Source organism: Salmo salar, chromosome 09 (assembly GCF_965601325.2).
Source record: "Salmo salar chromosome 09, fSalSal1, whole genome shotgun sequence".
NCBI classification, from domain to species: domain Eukaryota; kingdom Metazoa; phylum Chordata; class Actinopteri; order Salmoniformes; family Salmonidae; genus Salmo; species Salmo salar.
Genome location: NC_138299.1, coordinates 45,578,477 through 45,599,297, shown reverse-complemented (window position 1 = coordinate 45,599,297; position 20,821 = coordinate 45,578,477). Strand labels below are relative to the sequence as shown.

The 20,821-nt window shown below is 43.2% G+C and overlaps 1 protein-coding gene across 1 annotated transcript in view; it reads left to right on the top strand.

Moving 5' to 3' along the window:
• The window catches only part of sntg2 (syntrophin, gamma 2), a 376,324-nt gene that overhangs the window by 332,914 nt on the left and 22,589 nt on the right, over positions 1–20,821 (top strand). The window contains exons 9-10 of the mRNA XM_014211539.3: positions 7,870–7,997; positions 18,956–19,085. Coding sequence (XP_014067014.2) covers positions 7,870–7,997; positions 18,956–19,085 — 258 coding nt within the window. The remainder of the gene's footprint in view (positions 1–7,869; positions 7,998–18,955; positions 19,086–20,821) is intronic.

The following is a 20,821-nucleotide window of genomic DNA, read 5'->3' as shown; positions in this document are numbered from 1 at the left end:
TTGCAAAGGCTATCTATACATTCACACCTGACGGAAACCAAAAGCACACTCCAATTGTGTTTTGCAATCTCTAGTATTGGTACCTGACTGACAATAAGCTTTATTATGAATGAGTGCAGCGTATTCTATTCTCAAAAGACTTAATTCCCTTATAGTCTTTGAACATGAAATATTTAGGATGAACAGGAAGGACGTCAGAAGGCCCCTTTTCAGAGGAAATCTAGCCCTGTGTCTGTTCAGTCTATTGTTATCTTCCAGAACAGCTAGTGAATATCTATCCTGAAGCACTGAGCTCTGTGGACTGCATTATCACTGCATTATCACTGTATTCACTGCAGTATCACTGTATTAACAACATGGTCACTGTATTCACTGCAATATCACTGTATACTCACTGCATAATCACTGCATTATCACTGTATTAACCACAAGGTCACTGTAGTCGCTGCAGTATCACTGCATAATCACTGTATTAACATGGTCACTGCATTCGCTGCAGTATCACTGCATAATCACTGCATTAACTATACTGTCATGGCATTCATGTGTTCTTTTCAACTGTGGGAGAATATACTCTGACACATGCTTACCTATGCATAAACAAGTCAGGTTTGACTTAATGTGACATCATGGATCAGCTGGCTGGATTCTCATAATAGATCAGCTGTGGACTTACCGGAAACCATGGTTAACCAAATACCGGAAACCATGGTTAACCAAATACCGGAAACCATGGTTAACCAAATACCGGAAACCTTGGTTGTGTAACGAGTGTCGTGTGTGGAGGACCAAGACGCAACAGGGAAGTGTATACTCATCTTCTCTTTTTAATATATAAGTAGGAGAAACAAAATAAACACTTATACAATTAACAGAAACGACACTAACAGTTCTGTCAGGTGACAAACACAAAACAGAATACAACTACCCACAATACAAACACACCCCTAATTATAGGACCTTCAATTAGAGGCAACGATAGACAGCTGCCTCCAACTGAAGGCCAACACCAATGAACTAAACATAGAAATACAAATGACTAGACAGAACATAGAAATAAACATAGAACAATAACCAAAACCCTGGACTAATAAATCAAATACCCCTCTCTACATGGACACGTACACACAACCACCCTGAACCACATAAAACAAATACCCCCTGCCACGTCCTGACCAAACTAAACACTAACAAATAACACCTTTACAGGTCAGAACGTGACAGTAGTACCCACCCCCAAAGGTGCAAACCCCGGAAGCACCTAACAAAAATAAAATACAAAAATAAACCCCAAAACAAAAAAATTCCCAGTTTATATGGGAGGGAAGGGAGGGCGGTCACCGTCACCGACGATGCCTCTGCAACGCTCCCACCTTCCCGCATACTAGTCCCTACGGAGGTTGCTCTGGAGCGGGATGTATCCCTTGCTCCGCCACTTGCTCTCTCCTCTTCTTTGCAGTCTCTGGGGCGAGGTCCCTCTTTGTCAACCTCGGACTTGGGATCCTCGCTACGGGCGACTCTGGTTGCACTGGACTGTAGGGCGACTCTGGCTGCGTCGGACTGGAGGGCAACTCTGGCCGTGGACTGTGGGACACTTCTCTCTCGGGACACTCGGGCTGAGGCACTGTCGTCAGGCACTCTGGGTTAGGCGCTGTTGCTGGGCACTCTGGGTGAGACGCTGTCGCTGGGCACTCTGGGCGAGGCGCATGCACTGAAGGCCTAGTACGTGGAGCTGGCGTAGGGGACGCCGGACTAGGCCCACGTACCTCAGGGCTAGTGCTAGGGGCAAGAGTAGGACGAGTTGGGCTGGGCTGCCGCACTGGGAGCCTGGTGCGTGGTGCTGGCTTCGGGGGAGTCAGACTAGAGACACGCACCTGTAGGCTTGTGCGGGGAGCAGGGATAGGTCGAGCTGGACTAGGCTGCCACTCTGGAAGCCTGGTGCACGGTGCTGGCTTCGGAGGAGCCAGACTGGAGACACGCACCTGTGGGCTTCTATGAAGAGCAGGAGTAGGATACACCGGGCCTTGGGGGAGTACTGAAAGTCTCGAGCTCACCTCCTGCACAACCCGTCCTGGCTGGATGGCAGTAGTAGCCCTGTACTTTCGGGGTGCTGGTACAGGGCGGACTGGGCTATGCAGGGGCCTGATGGTCGCCGTGCGTAGAGGAGGTGTCCTGTAGCCTGGACTTCGGAGGCGTACCGGTGGCTAGACGTATTGGGCTGGCATCCTCCTTCCAGACTGGATGCTCACTCTAGCACGGCCTTTGCTTGGGGCTGAGATCACACGCACCGGACTGTACGTGCGCATGGGCGAGATCTTGCGTACCTCTTCGTACATAGGCGCTCTCCACTCCATGTGCTCCCCATAATAAGCACGACGTGTTGGCTTCAGAGGCATCCTTTGCCCAGCCACCCACCCCGTGTGCCCCCCCCAATTTTTTTTATTGGGGCTGCCTCTCAGGCCTCCTTGCTAGCCTCGTCCCAACGTACTTCTCCCGGTCCTCACCGTTCCTTCGCCACGAACCTTCTCGCGCCAGGATTTCCTCCCATGACCACGATTCCCTGTAGTCCTCCTGCTTCCTTGGCTGCTCCCTCTTCTATTGCTTGGTCCGGTTGTGGTGGGTAGTTCTGTAACGATTGTCGTGTGTGGAGGACCAAGACGCAACAGGGAAGTGTATACTCATCTTCTCTTTTTAATATATAAGAAGGAGAAACAAAATAAACACTTATACAATTAACAGAAATGACACTAACAGTTCTGTCAGGTGACAAACACAAAACAGAATACAACTACCCACAATCCACAATACAAACACACCCCTAATTATAGGACCTTCAATCAGAGGCAACGATAGACAGCTGCCTCCAACTGAAGGCCCCAACACCAATTAACTAAACATAGAAATACAAATGACTAGACAGAACATAGAAATAAACTAACATAGAACAATAACCAAAAACCTGGACTAATAAATCAAATACCCCTCTCTACATGGACACATACACACAACCACCCCTAACCACATAAAACAAATACCCCCTGCCATGTCCTGACCAAACTAAACACTAACAAATAACACCTTTACAGGTCAGAATGTGACAGGTTGACTAAATACTGGAAACCATGTAGACTAAATACTGGAAACCATGTAGACTAAATACTGGAAACCGGAAACCATGTAGACTAAATACTGGAAACCATGTAGACTAAATACTGGAAACCATAGTTGACTAAATACTGGAAACCATGTAGACTAAATACTGGAAACCATGTAGACTAAATACTGGAAACCATGTAGACTAAACACTGGAGACCAGAAACCATGTAGACTAAATACTGGAAATCATGTAGACTAAATACTGGAAACCATGTAGACTAAATAATGGAAACCATGTAGACTAAATACTGGAAACCATGTAGACTAAACACTGGAAACCGGAAACCATGTAGACTAAATACTGGAAATCATATAGACTAAATACTGGAAACCATGTAGACTAAATACTGGAAACCATGTAGACTAAACACTGGAGACCATGGTTGACTAAATACTGGAAACCATGTAGACTAAATACTGGAAACCATGTAGACTAAATACTGGAAACCATGTAGACTAAACACTGGAAACCAGAAACCATGTAGACTAAACACTGGAAATCATGTAGACTAAATACTGGAAACCATGTAGACTAAACACTGGAGACCATGGTTGACTAAATACTGGAAACCATGTAGACTAAATACTGGAAACCATGTAGACTAAATACTGGAAAGCATGTAGACTAAACACTGGAAACCAGAAACCATGTAGACTAAATACTGGAAATCATGTAGACTAAATACTGGAAACCATGTAGACTAAATATTGGAAACCATGTAGACTAAACACTGGAGACCATGGTTGACTAAATACTGGAAACCATGGTTGACTAAATACTGGAAACCATGTAGACTAAATACTGGAAACCATGTAGACTAAATACTGGAAACCATGTAGACTAAACACTGGAAACCAGAAACCATGTAGACTAAATACTGGAAATCATGTAGACTAAATACTGGAAACCATGTAGACTAAATACTGGAAACCATGTAGACTAAACACTGGAGACCATGGTTGACTAAATACTGGAAACCATGGTTGACTAAATACTGGAAACCATGTAGACTAAATACTGGAAACCATGTAGACTAAATATTGGAAACCATGTAGACTAAATACTGGTGACCATGTAGACTAAATACTGGAAACCATGTAGACTAAACACTGGAAACCAGAAACCATGTAGACTAAATACTGGAAATCATGTAGACTAAATACTGGAAACCATGTAGACTAAATACTGGAAACCATGTAGACTAAACACTGCAGACCATGGTTGACTAAATACTGGAAACCATGTAGACTAAATACTGGAAACCATGTAGACTAAATACTGGAAATCATATAGACTAAATACTGGAAACCATGTAGACTAAATACTGGAAACCATGTAGACTAAATACTGGAAACCATGTAGACTAAATACTGGAAACCATGTAGACTAAACACTGGAAACCAGAAACCATGTAGACTAAATACTGGAAATCATGTAGACTAAATACTGGAAACCATGTAGACTAAATACTGGAAACCATGTAGACTAAACACTGGAGACCATGGTTGACTAAATACTGGAAACCATGGTTGACTAAATACTGGAAACCATGTAGACTAAATACTGGAAACCATGTAGACTAAATACTGGAAACCATGTAGACTAAACACTGGAAACCAGAAACCATGTAGACTAAATACTGGAAATCATGTAGACTAAATACTGGAAACCATGTAGACTAAATACTGGAAACCATGTAGACTAAACACTGGAGACCATGGTTGACTAAATACTGGAAACCATGGTTGACTAAATACTGGAAACCATGTAGACTAAATACTGGAAACCATGTAGACTAAATATTGGAAACCATGTAGACTAAATACTGGTGACCATGTAGACTAAATGCTGGAAACCATGTAGACTAAACACTGGAAACCAGAAACCATGTAGACTAAATACTGGAAATCATGTAGACTAAATACTGGAAACCATGTAGACTAAATACTGGAAACCATGTAGACTAAACACTGGAAACCATGTAGACTAAACACTGGAGACCATGGTTGACTAAATACTGGAAACCATGTAGACTAAATACTGGTGACCATGTAGACTAAATACTGGAAACCATGTAGACTAAATACTGGAAACCATGTAGACTAAACACTGGAGACCATGGTTGACTAAATACTGGAAACCATGTAGACTAAATACTGGAAACCATGTAGACTAAATACTGGAAATCATATAGACTAAATACTGGAAACCATGTAGACTAAATACTGGAAACCATGTAGACTAAACACTGGAGACCATGGTTGACTAAATACTGGAAACCATGTAGACTAAATACTGGAAACCATGTAGACTAAATACTGGAAACCATGTAGACTAAACACTGGAAACCATGTAGACTAAACACTGGAGACCATGGTTGACTAAATACTGGAAACCATGTAGACTAAATACTGGTGACCATGTAGACTAAATACTGGAAACCATGTAGACTAAATACTGGAAACCATGTAGACTAAACACTGGAGACCATGGTTGACTAAATACTGGAAACCATGTAGACTAAATACTGGAAACCATGTAGACTAAATACTGGAAATCATATAGACTAAATACTGGAAACCATGTAGACTAAATACTGGAAACCATGTAGACTAAACACTGGAGACCATGGTTGACTAAATACTGGAAACCATGTAGACTAAATACTGGAAACCATGTAGACTAAATACTTGAAACCATGTAGACTAAACACTGGAAACCAGAAACCATGTAGACTAAATACTGGAAATCATGTAGACTAAATACTGGAAACCATGTAGACTAAATACTGGAAACCATGTAGACTAAACACTGGAGAATATGGTTGACTAAATACTGGAAACCATGGTTGACTAAATACTGGAAACCATGTAGACTAAATACTGGAAACCATGTAGACTAAATACTGGAAACCATGTAGACTAAACACTGGAAACCAGAAACCATGTAGACTAAATACTGGAAATCATGTAGACTAAATACTGGAAACCATGTAGACTAAATACTGGAAACCATGTAGACTAAACACTGGAGACCATGGTTGACTAAATACTGGAAACCATGGTTGACTAAATACTGGAAACCATGTAGACTAAATACTGGAAACCATGTAGACTAAATATTGGAAACCATGTAGACTAAATACTGGTGACCATGTAGACTAAATACTGGAAACCACGTAGACTAAACACTGGAAACCAGAAACCATGTAGACTAAATACTGGAAATCATGTAGACTAAATACTGGAAACCATGTAGACTAAATACTGGAAACCATGTAGACTAAACACTGGAAACCATGTAGACTAAACACTGGAGACGATGGTTGACTAAATACTGGAAACCATGTAGACTAAATACTGCAAACCATGTAGACTAAATACTGGAAACCATGGTTGACTAAATACTGGAAACCATGTAGACTAAATACTGGAAACCATGCAGACTAACTACTGGAAACCATGGTTGACTAAATACTGGAAACCATGTAGACTAAATACTGGAAACCATGTAGACTAAATACTGGAAACCATGTAGACTAAATTCTGGAAACCATGTAGACTAATACTGGAAATCATATAGACTAAACACTGGAAACCATGGTTGACTGGCCTTTTTTCACCTGATTCTCTCTGCGACTTAAGGAGGTACGATCTTAGAAAGTTAGGTGCTATCTTTAACCTAAAAGGGTTCTTTGGCTGTCCCGATAGGAGAACCCTTTGAAGAGCCCAGGTAGTACTCTTTTGGGTTCCATGTAGAACCCTTTCCACAGAGAATTCTTCCTGGATCCCAAAAGGGTTCTACCTGGAACCCAATAGGGTTCTCCTATGGGGACAGCCGCTAGTGGGAAAACATAGTGTCCTGTAATTGCATAGTTAACACACAATGCTTAACCCAGACAATATTTCCCCACTATTTTGCCTTCCTCTAGCATTCTTGTTTGCTTGCCTGCAGGTGATTATAATTCTCTAAGCTTGTCATCTCCTGTATGTGGCGTTGACATTGAAATGATTGACAGTGTTTTCCTTTCATTGCCCCCAGGACAGCTTCCTATGGATTCATTTACATGCCTCTAAATAATTACACTTCGGTCTATTTGTCGTCTCAGAAATATCACGAGCTTTGGAAGAGTGAATGATACGAAGGACAAGAGTGGCAGCTTAGCATCTTGTTTCCCAGGTCCTTGGTGAAAACTGACACCTCGTCACTCTAATCCGTGTTGACGTGCAGATAGTATTCCATTTCTTGTAATCTTTACCACTCCCTTGCGCAGCACAACTTGAAAGTCAAGTGTAATTATTAAGCATTGGTCTCTAATTGCTCTCTACAAGAACTGACAAAGGGGGAATCGTTTGCTCTGGAAAGTAGACATAATTGGTTATAGCCTTTGATTTGCTCAGAGGGGAGGAATAGCAAATAATTTGTGCAAGAATATGTGCCAGGTGCTGCGATTGACTTGTAGAGAAATGCCATTGTGAAATCCCAGGACACAGTAAGTAAAAGGTGTGCTCGCTAGGTGACCATAATGATCACCAATAATTAATAGCATACAGTATCTAGGAAGTAACAAGGATATCATCCTTTCGAGTGCAAAAGGAACTGAAAGTAGGACATTATTGTTTACGAATGCACTTTGAATGTACAATGATCAAAGTGACCTAGCCTATGATTGAGAGGAAACCATCACTGTCTTCTTCACTTGTACCATGTAGGCTCCATCCTCGCCTTCCTCACCCTCGGCTAATGAACCAAAGTATGAGAAGCGCTGGCTGGATGCAGTGTCCCTACCCTTGTTGATGGCCCGAGTCTCCAGATACAAAGCCGGAACGGATAAATTAAGGTAAGGTAATCCTGTGTGATGAAATTCACCTCTGAGGCGCACAGTTCACCAAGCGCTGCTGTTGGTTTTGCGAGCACTTTTCATTTAGGTCAAAGGTTGTAACTCCAATATCTATGCACAGGCATGCAATGTGTTAAAAGGTCAGCGCTGCTGCAGGGCCCAGACGGTGAAGCCATGATAGGATGGGAAGGTTTAACTTTAACACACTGAATTGGTTCTTTTAGAGATATAAACAATATCAAATGAAGGCAGGAAATCCCAGGAAATGTTATTTTTGTTCCTTCCTCTGCTAGATAACATGATGTAAGAGATATGGCAGTCCTCTAGATCCTTAATGGAGCTGTTATTTAGAAATAAATAAAGTGGTAATCAATGGGTATCTTTCTTATTTAGAACTGAAATAAGTTATGGCCGTTAGTCACAACCTGATACAATATGATGCATTATGGTGCTTGTTTCTGTCAATTCCAAAGAAACATGAATACCATGCATGAAAAGAGTGGAAGTATCATTTCTTTTCCCAATTTGTATTGATACCCATAAGCATACTTTTCACGCTTAATCCGTGAAGACGAGACTGAGTGGACATATTTTGTGAGATTTTAAGATTCTTCAAATACACACAAGACAGAGATTGAGTGGACGTGTGGCTGATGCAAACAACTTCTTGATTGCAGATATTCCATTTTATGAGTTGAATCTAATTAAGGATGATACGTTATTAGTGTTATTGTCGTTAACAACGTGGCATAACTTAATTTCAATAACTGATTGGTTATAATGAATTATTTTACCAGAATGTGTATGTAAACATGAGACATGAATCATCTGTGAACAAGATCTTTCTCTCTCTTGTCATCATTACCCCCACCATCTACATCATTGTCTCCACTGTCTACATCATTATCCCCACCAGCTTCGTCATTACCCCCACCAGCTACATCATTATCCCCAACAGCTACATCATTACCCCCACCAGTTACATCATTATCCCACCAGCTAAATCATTATCCCACCAGTTACATCATTATCCCACCATCTACATCATTATCCCACCAGCTAAATCATTATCCCACCAGTTACAGCATTATCTCCATGGTCTGCATCATTATCCCGCCCGCTGCATCATTATCCCCACCAGCTACATCATTATCCCCACCTTCTAAATCATTATCCCACCAGCTACATCATTATCCCCACCTTCTAAATCATTATCCCCATCAGCTACATCATTATCCCACCCGCTACATCATTATCCCCACCAGCTACATCATTATCCCACCGGCTACATCATTATCCCCACCAGCTACATCATTATCCCACCACCTACATCATTCTCCCCACCATATCATCATTATCCCCACCGCATACAACATTATCCCCACCATCTACATCATTATCCCCACCAGCTACATCATTATCCCACCAGCTACCTGTCTCTATTGCGCTTATTAAAGTCTCTATTGCTCTTGACACCCCCTGAAAAAGCATGTGCGAGCATGGAGGCCTACAAACCTGACTCAGTTACACCAGCTCTGTCAGGAGGAATGGGCCAAAATTCACCCAACTTATTGTGGGAAGCTTGTGGGTGGCTACCCGAAATGTTTGACCCATGTAACAACACCTGCACAGGATCGGTACAGCCGAACATCACACCTGCAGGACAGGTACAGGATTGCAAAAACAACTGCCCAAGTTACACCAGGAACGCACAATTCCTCCATCAGTGCTCAGACTGTCCGCAATAGGCTGAGAGAGGCTGGACTGAGGACTTGTAGGCCTGTTGTAAGTCAGGTCCTCACCAGACATATCCGGCAACAACGTCACCTATGGTCACAAACCCACCGTCGCTGGACCAGACAGGACTGGCAAAAAGTGCTCTTCACTGACGAGTCGCGGTTTTGTCTCACCAGGTTTTATGGTCGGATTTATCGGCGATCGAATGAGCGTTACACCGAGGCCTTTACTCTGGAGCGGGATCTATTTGGAGGTGGAGGGTCTGTCATGGTCTAGGGCAGTGTGTCACAGCAACATCGGACTGAGCTTGTTGTCATTGCAGGCAATCTCAACGCTGTGCGTTACAGGGATGACATCCTCCTCCCTCATGTGGTACCCTTCCTGCAGGCTCATCCTGACGTGACCCTCCAGCATGACAAGGCCACCAGCCATACTGCTCGTTCAGTGCGTGATTTCCTGCAAGACAGGAATGTCAGTGTTCTGTCATGGCCAGCGAAGAGCCTGGATCTCAATCCCATTGATCACATCTGGGACCTGTTGGATCGGAGGGTGAGGGCTAGGGCCATTCCCCCCAGAAATGTGCTGGAACTCGCAGGTGCCTTGGTGGAAGAGTGGGGTAACATCTCACAGCAAGAACTGGCAAATCTGGTGCAGTCCATGAGGAGGAGATGCACTGCAGTACTTAATGCAGCTGGTGGCCACACCAGATACTGACTGTTACTTTTGATTTTGGTCCCCCCTTTGTTCAGGGACACAATATTCCATTTCTGTTTGTCACATGTCTGTGGAACTTGTTCAGTTTATGTCTCAGTTGTTGAATCTTGTTATTTTCATACACATATTTACACATGTTAAGTTTGCTGAAAATAAATGCAGTTGTCAGTGAGAGGACATTTCTTTTTTTACTGAGTTTACATACATACATACATACATACATACATACATACATACATACATACATACATACATACATACATACATACATACATACATACATACATACATACATACATACATACATACATACATACATACATACATACATACATACATACATACATACATACATACATACATACATACATACCTCACATGCAAGTCATAATAAGACTAAGCATCTAGCCTATTAAAATGTTTATCTGACTGCACAAAGATCATTAAAATAGACAGCTAAGCATAAGTCAATGAGTTGACGTAGACTAGCAAGAATTGGTCTGAGAATTGTCTATATCAAAGGCAAATATTTAATTAACATTGTACAATGAATAGATTCACATACAATGTATAAATATTACATTACAAGGCATTAAGAAGCATTACAAAGCACACTTCTAGGCATATAGATCCTAAGGTTAACTAAGAAGACAAAGCATGAACAAAGAAATTCCTATTAGCCCAGAGGCCATGAAGTCTAGGAAATTAGAATTGATCATACAACCTTCCTCCATGGACTGGATACAGGATAAGAGACAGAACAAAGGCATTGCATTCCATTTATAACATCTGAAGGTGTAACCTTTCAACCCAAAACCAACCACCATTGACCAATAAAACAATACCAAGTTTACAGTTACCTAAACACTCCCAGGACCAATCTCAGCAGGATGTCACAGCATCTAAGAGCTTGTGTGGGGGATGAGACTAATGTAGATATGACAGAATTCCTGAGAAGACAATAAAACCTCTTTGCCTATAATAATTCAGTATTCACCCTGTACAGATACAAGTAAACAGTTGAAGTTGGAAGTTTACATACACTTAGGTTGGAGTCATTAAAAGACGTTTTTCAACCACTCCACAAATTTCTTGTCAACAAACTATAGTTTTGGCAAGTCGGTTAGGACATCTACTTTGTGCATGACACAAGTAATTTTTCCAACAATTGTTTACAGACAGATTATTTCACTTATAACTCACTGTATCACAATTCCAGTGGGTCAGAAGTTTACATACACTAAGTTGACTGTGCCTTTAAACAGCTTGAACAATTCCAGAAAATTATGTCATGGCTTTAAAAGCATCTGATAGGTTAATTAACATCATTTGAGTAAATAGGAGGTGTAGCTGTGAATGTATTTCAAGGCCTACCTAACTCAGTGCCTCTTTGCTTGACATCATGGGAAAATCAAAAGAAATCAGCCAAGACCTCAGAAAAAAATTGTAGACCTCCACAAGTCTGGTTCATCCTTGGGGCAATTTCCAAGCGCCTGAAGGTACCACGTTAATCTGTACAAACAATAGTACGCAAGTATAAACACCATGGGACCACACAACCGTCATAAGGAAGGAGACGCGTTCTGTCTCCTAGAGATGAACGTACTTTGGTGCGAAAGGTGCAAATCAATCCCAGAACAACAGCAAAGGATCTTGTGAAGATGCTGGAGGAAACAGGTGCAAAAGTATCCACAGTAAAACAAGTCCTATACCGACATATCCTGAAAGGCCGCTCAGCAAGGAAGAAGCCACTGCTCTAAAACTGCCATAAAAAAAGCCAGACTACGGTTTGCAACTTCACATGGGGACAAAGATCGTACCTTTTTAAGAAATGTCCTCTGGTCTGATGAAACAAAAATAGAACTGTTTGGCCATAATGACCATCGTTATGTTTGGAGGAAAAAGAGGGAGGCTTGCAAGTCGAAGAACACCATCCCAACCGTGAAGCACGGGGGTGGCAGCATCATGTTGTGGGGGTGCTTTGCTGCAGGAGGGACTGGTGCACTTCACAAAATAGATAGCATCATGAGGCCGGAAAATTATTTGGATATATTGAAGCAACATCTCACGACATCAGTCAGGAAGTTAAAGCTTGGTCGCAAATGGGTCTTCCAAATGGACAATGACCCCAAGCATACTTCTAAAGTTGTGGCAAAATCGCTTAAGGACAACAAAGTCAAGGTATTGGAGTGGCCATCGCAAAGCCCTGACCTCAATCCTATAGAAAATGTGTGGCCAGAACTGAAAAAGCATGTGCGAGCAAGGAGGCCTTCAAACCTGACTCAGTTACACTAGTTCTGTCAGGAGGAATGGGCCAAAATTCACCCAATTTATTGTGGGAAGCTTGTGAATTCACCCAACTTATTGTCGGAAGCTTGTGGAAGTCTACCCACAACTTTGGATCTATGTTAAACATTTTAAAGGCAAAACTAATTGAGTGTATGTAAACTTCTGACCCACTGGGAATGTGATGAAAGAAATCAAAGCTGAAATAAATCATTTTCTCTACTATTATTCTGACATTTCACATTCTTAAAATATAGTGGTGATCCAAACTGACCTAAGAAAGGACATTTTTACTTGGATTATGTCACAGCTGTCTTCAGAAATGGACCAAAATGCAGCAGAGTTAGTATTCATCCTTCAATTTAATCAGAACGAACACTATACAAGAAAAAAACAAGGAAACTGACAGCCAACAGTCCTGTCCGGTGCAACCACACTAAACAAGAAACAATTACCCACAACCCCAAAGAAAAACACACACTCCTATATAGGACTCCCAATCAAAGGCAACTCAACACATCTGCCTTCAATTGGGAGTCCTAATCACCAACAACCATTCACACACACACCCAAAAACCCTGCCACATCCTGACCAAAACTAATCCAATTGCTCCCTCTGCTGGTCAGGATGTGACAGTACCCCCCATCAAGGTGCAGACCCCGTAATGCACCTTACAAAAAGAAAACACAACAAAAATCCCCAATACCCCAACACAACCAATAAACAATAACCCCTAAACAATAAGGGAGGGAAAGGAGGGTGGCTGCCGTCAACGACGGCACTGTGCTACACCCTCCCTCCCCAACCCACCTATCCTGGAGGTGGCTCAGGTGCAGGACGTGGACCTCGCTCCACCTTCGGCGTCGCCCACTTCGGTGGCGCCGATAGCTGCGCCGGACAGGCGGGCCACTCGGGCTGGGCCGGAGGACAGGCGGGCCACTCGGGCTGGGCCGGAGGGCAGTCGGGCCACTCGGGCTGGGCCGGAGGGCAGTCGGGCCACTCTGGCAGCTCCGGGCAGTCGTCCCACTCTGGCAGCTCCGGGCAGTCGGGACACTCTGGCAGCTCCGGGCAGTCGGGACACTCTGGCAGCTCCGGGCAGTCGGGACACTCTGGCAGCTCCGGGCAGTCGGGCCACTCTGGCAGCTCCGGGCAGTCGGGCCACTCTGGCAGCTCCTGACTAGCGGGCCACTCTGGCAGCTCCTGACTAGCGGGCCACTCTGGCAGCTCCTGACTAGCGGGCGGCTCTGGCAGCTCATGACTAGCGGGCGGCTCTGTCAGCTCATGACTAGCGGGCGGCTCTGGCAGCTCATGACTAGCGGGCGGCTCTGGCGACTCTTGACTGGCGGACGGCTCTGGTGACTCTTGACTAGCGAGGCTGGGCTGACACACTAGACGCCTGATGCGTGGGGCTGGTACCGGACGTGCCAGCCTGGAGACACGCCTCTCCATGCTAGTGCGTATAGCGGGAAACACCGGACCGTAGAGGCGCACTGGCGGTCTTGAGCGCAGGGTTGGCATCACCCCTTCCGGCTCAATGCTCACCTCGCCCTGGCACATGCGGGGCGCTGGTACTGTGCCTACCGGCCTGAAAATCCCAGGCCTCACCACAGCCCCAACCCCAAAGCACGGGACCTGTCCAGTCTGTCCCTGCCCTACAAGGGTACGGGGAGCTGGCCTGGGGCTCCCATCTCGCCCCACCAAACAGCCCTTGTGCCCCCCCCAAAATTTTTTATTGCGGCTGCCTCTCGAGTTTACTAAACTCCTCCATAGCCCTGGAAACGCTCCTCCTTAGCTCTGCCCACCTCCATCCTTCCTCCTCGTTCCTCTGCTGCTTGGTCCTGGTTTGGTGGGTAATTCTGTCACAGCTGTCTTCAGAAATGGACCAAAATGCAGCAGAGTTAGTATTCATCCTTCAATTTAATCAGAACGAACACTATACAAGAAAAAAACAAGGAAACTGACAGCCAACAGTCCTGTCAGGTGCAACCACACTAAACAAGAAACAATTACCCACAACCCCAAAGAAAAACACACTCCTATATAGGACTCCCAATCAAAGGCAACTCAACACACCTGCCTTCAATTGGGAGTCCTAATCACCAACAACCATTCACACACACACACAAAAACCCTGCCACATCCTGACCAAAACTAATCCAATTGCTCCCTCTGCTGGTCAGGATGTGACAGATTAATTGTCAGGTATTGTGAAAAACTGAGTTTAAGTGTATTTGGCTAAGGTGCATGTAAACTTCCGACTTCAACTGTATATTATATACTATGCGGTGTCAGAGGAAAGCCCAAAACATTGTCAAAGACTCGGGGTCACCGAAGTCATAGACTGTTCTCTACCGGAGCACCAAGTCTCGGACCAAAAGACTCCTTTACAGCTTCTACCCCCAAGCCATACGACTGCTGAACAATTAATCAAATTGTAAAACGTCTGTATGTAGCTGGTGAGATGGTCAGGCGCAGGACATTAGATATGAGTAATGAAAGCAATTTACTCAATAAGATCACAATACACATTGTATAAATACAAGGCCACAAATACAGACCACAATAGAATAAACAATTACTCACAAACAAACATGAGGGAACAGAGGGTTAAATAATGAACAAGTAATTGGGGGATTGAAACCAGGTGTGTAAGACAAAGACAAAAAAAATTGATAATGAAAAGTGGATCGGCGATGGCTATAAGGCCAGTGACGTCGACCGCCGAACGCTGCCCGAACAAGGAGAGGACACAAATGGCCACCCGGACTATTTACATTGACACTCCCCCCCCAATTTGTTTTTACACTGCTGCTACTCACTGTTTATTATCCGTTTTTTATTTTGTTTTTATTTATGTAGGCAAGTCAGTTAAGAACAAATTCTTATTTACTGTGACGGCCTACCCCGGCAAAACCCAGTCAACGCAGGGCCAATTGTGCGCCACCCTATGGGACTCCAAATCACACCTGGATGTGATACAGATCTATCCACCTCTTGGATTAGTCTCACAGCTATCCATCTTCTTCCTCTTAGATTAGTCTCACGGCTATTAATCTTCTTCCTCTTGGATTAGTCTCACAGCTATCAATCTTCTTCCTCTTGGATTAGTCTCACAGCTATCAATCTTACTCCTCTTGGATTTCACAGTATATTCCTGGCTGCTGTTATCTTGGATTTCCCAGTGTATTCCTGGCTGCTGTTATCTTGGATTTCACAGTGTATTCCTGGCTGCGGTTATCTTGGGTTTCACAGTGTATTCCTGGCTGCTGTTATCTTGGATTTCACAGTGTATTCCTGGCTGCTGTTATCTTGGATTTCACAGTATATTCCTGGCTGATGTTATCTTTGATTTCACAGTGTATTCCTGGCTGCTGTTATCTTGGATTTCACAGTGTATTCCTGGCTGCCGTTATCTTGGATTTCACAGTGTATTCCTGGCTGCTGTTATCTTGGATTTCACAGTATTTTCCTGGCTGCTGTTGTCTTGGATTTCACAGTATTTTCCTGGCTGCTGTTATCTTGGAATTCACAGTATTTTCCTGGCTGCTGTTATCTTGGATTTCGCAGTATATTCCTGGCTGCTGTTATCTTGGATTTCACAGTATATTCCTGGCTGCTGTTATCTTGGATGTCCACTAGGTTTTACGTTTCTATTCATCTCAATATACTCTCTATGACTAGTCAGCAGAAAAGCCATATGTATTCCACTTCAGGACATGTGGCTATCACTAATCCTACCCCCTCATCCCCCTTGCTTTTCCTCAATGCACTCCTCAATTCCCAATAACAATGGAACAATGTGGACTAATGGAATTTCTATTGTCCTCTGTCACTCACACAGACAGTCTAGGTTTTAGAAGACCTTGACAGAGACAGTTTGGGTTTTAGAGGACCAAGACAGAGACAGTCTGGGTTTTAGAGGACCAAGACAGAGACAGTCTAGGTTTTAGAGGACCAAGACAGAGACAGTCTGGGTTTTAGAGGACCATGACAGAGACAGTCTGGGTTTTAGAGGACCATGACAGAGACACTCTGGGTTTTAGAGGACCAAGACAGAGACAGTCTGGGTTTTAGAGGACCAAGACAGAGACAGTCTGGGTTTTAGAGGACCAAGACAGAGACAGTCTGGGTTTTAGAGGACCATGACAGAGACAGTGTGGGTTTCTGAGGACCATGACAGAGACAGTCTGGGTTTTAGAGGACCATGACAGAGACAGTCTGGGTTTTAGAGGACCAAGAAAGAGAGTCTGGATTGTAGAGGACCATGACAGAGACAGTCTGGGTTTTAGAGGACCATGACAGAGACAGTCTGGGTTTTAGAGGACCATGACAGAGACAGTCTGGGTTTCTGAGGACCATGACAGAGACAGTCTGGGTTTTAGAGGACCATGACAGAGACAGTCTGGGTTTTAGAGGACCAAGAAAGAGACAGTCTGGATTGTAGAGGACCATGACAGAGACAGTCTGGGTTTTAGAGGACCATGACAGAGACAGTCTGGGTTTTAGAGGACCATGACAGAGACAGTCTGGGTTTCTGAGGACCATGACAGAGACAGTCTGGGTTTCTGAGGACCATGACAGAGACAGTCTGGGTTTTAGAGGACCAAGACAGAGACAGTCTGGGTTTTAGAGGACCAAGACAGAGACAGTCTGGGTTTTAGAGGACCATGACAGAGACAGTCTGGGTTTCTGAGGACCATGACAGAGACAGTCTGGGTTTCAGAGGACCAAGACAGAGACAGTCTGGGTTTTAGAGGACCATGGCAGAGACAGTCTGTGTTTTAGAGGACCATGACAGAGACAGTCTGGGTTTCTGAGGACCATGCTGCAGTGTGCTGATAGTTGAAGCAGAACATTCCACTATCCAGGCAATCTCAGAAACAAGTCAAGCAGACAGAGTAAAGCTGTATCTATCACTGCGGCTTGCATTCATTCAGATAATGTTATCTCCAAACAGTTGTTTTGTATGTTTTGATCACTATTTTCATATATATTCTCACTGCATTTTATATAGGGTAATTTACATGTGCACCCTACCCTACACATCAAGAGGATTTGTACTTAACTTTACAATTGAGCATCCCTCAGAGTCAGCACTCAGTGGAACAAAGATTTATAACAAGCCAATTGTACACATGCATTGCATATTGTTAAGGGCGTTTTCAACAGAAGAACCAATGTTCCCAAAGGTTCTTTGTAACATTGTAACACGATGTCTGAGTTTCAGGGAGAGTGTGTGCAAGCTCTGGTTATTTCAAACATTGATTGCAGTGCTTTCATAATTCTCTGCATTGTCGTCATGTTTCTCAACATCCCCCTATAGAACATTCTCCTCATATTTCTCTTCTCAACATCCCTCTACAGAATATTATTCTCATGTTTCTCAACATCCCCCTACAGAACATTCGCCTCATGTTTCTCAACATCCCTCTACAGAACATTCTCCTCATGTTTCTCAACATCCCCCTACAGAACATATCCACTGCTGGATGTCCAACACTTCATCCCAGCCTATGGAGAGTTTGCTTAACATTTTACGCTTTTCAAGATCTGTGTGATAAATGTGATTGCCTAACCATCAGAGAGAAACTGTTTTGATGGCATCGTCATGTTCAAGGCTATTTATGTTCAATACTATTGACAGTCGTCTCTAAATCTAATTGATCTGGAGTGTGTTTCAAATGCACAAAAATGAAATGGCAAAAAGAATCACCTTAAATATAAGTGATGAAAGGGATTCAATACATGTGTACGCCATTTTACAGTGGCAGTGTCATTATCTGTGACATGCAACAAATGATGATGTACTTTGAAACCGAGCTGTAATTTGTAACCGTCTGATATTCTGTTTTTGAGCTTGCTCCTGTTGGAATTTGGGTGTGCTGTGGCCATTACATATGCAATCAAATATCTCAGAATTATATAATTAAGTAATTATTTTTTTATTTCTCTATACTTTTCTTTCTCTAGAAAAGTGTGGAGTACATTGTAAAGATCAGTCAACGTAAAGGCTATAACGCTACAGAATGTGGAATCTGTTTAGTTGCTATGGTTAGGGAATGCAGTAGAACTGTAATGTTAATTTGCACCGTAACACTGACCTAACTTCAGTGAAAGAACAGCTTGGTAAAAGGTTTTCCACTCTGACCATTCTAGTTCAAAAAGTGCTTTTAACTTACTGTACTGTACATCTCTAACCTGAACGTTCATACCCCTCCAGGTCGAACAGCTTTGAAGTCTGCGCCTTAGATGGAGAGAGCATCAATATTCTACAATTTTGCACTGCAGCAGAAAGCACTGACTGGCTTCAAGCAATATCAAGCAATATCAGTGATTTGACACTGGAGAATGTAAGTCCACAGTATGACCAGGTAAAAATTTATTTTGAATTTTTTATCCAGACACAGATTGAATGGACAGGATCCAGATTGGGATTTGCCAAGGGCCAAAGCACAAGTAACTCAACAGAAGATGTGTGCTAAAATCCCAGTGGTATTAGAATTTTTGAATTCTATTCTCATTAGAATATGATAACTATTATAATGCTCCTTTCCTTCTCTTCTAGAAAATAGGTATTCATGGGCATAATGAATTACTGCCTTGTAGTAATCCATCATTAATACTCTCACATGCTCGCTAGTGTTTAGCTATCTCATTTCCATTATTCCCTGTTGATTAGTACACTGATGATCTATCAGTATGTGTTGCTAAGGATCCAGAAAGGCTGCTCTGAGCTACACAACTACACAGCTGCTCTTTTTTTAAAGTAGGATTCATTCAGTCGTGCGTCACCTGATTATGGATGAGTAGTCTGATAACGAAACGTTCATTCAGCATGTAATTGTGAGAGGAGCTGGTGAAGCACAACTCTTGACTTGTATTGTGGTGACCAACAACCTAGAAATAGACTGTGACATCCTAATGGGTCCTGGCATGTTCATCAACAGAGAATGACTTGATATGATACTGCAGCTGACTTGCAGCTTGCTTATTAGAACGTTAGTTGTTGTTGATTTGACCATGCCACAGAATCAGTAAAGTATTAGAGCTGGTCTGACCATGCCACAGAATCAGTAAAGTATTAGAGCTGGTCTGACCATGCCACAGAATCAGTAAAGTATTAGAGCTGGTCTGACCATGCCACAGAACCAGTAAAGTATTAGAGCTGGTCTGACCATGCCACAGTATCAGTAAAGTATTAGAGCTGGTCTGACCATGCCACAGAATCAGTAAAGTATTAGAGCTGGTCTGACCATGCCACAGAATCAGTAAAGTATTAGAGCTGGTCTGACCATGCCACAGAACCAGTAAAGTATTAGAGCTGGTCTGACCATGCCACAGTATCAGTAAAGTATTAGAGCTGGTCTGACCATGCCACAGTATCAGTAAAGTATTAGAGCTGGTCTGACCATGCCACAGAATCAGTAAAGTATTAGAGATGGTCTGACCATGCCACAGTATCAGTAAAGTATTAGAGCTGGTCTGACCATGCCACAGAATCAGTAAAGTATTAGAGCTGGTCTGACCATGCCACAGTATCAGTAAAGTATTACAGCTGGTCTGACCATGCCACAGAATCAGTAAAGTATTGGAGATGGTCTGACCATGCCACAGTATCAGTAAAGTATTAGAGCTGGTCTGACCATGCCACAGAATCAGTAAAGTATTAGAGCTGGTCTGACCATGCCACAGTATCAGTAAAGTATTAGAGCTTGTCTGACCATGCCACAGTATCAGTAAAGTATTAGAGCTGGTCTGACCATGCCACAGAATCAGTAAAGTATTAGAGCTGGTCTGACCATGCCACAGTATCAGTAAAGTATTAGAGCCGGTCTGACCATGCCACAGAATCAGTAAAGTATTAGAGCCGGTCTGACCATGCCACAGTATCAGTAAAGTATTAGAGCCGGTCTGACCATGCCACAGTATCAGTAAAGTATTAGAGCCGGTCTGACCATGCCACAGTATCAGTCAAGTATTAGAGCTGGTCTGACCATGCCACAGAATCAGTAAAGTATTAGAGCCGGTCTGACCATGCCACAGTATCAGTAAAGTATTAGAGCTGGTCTGACCATGCCACAGAATC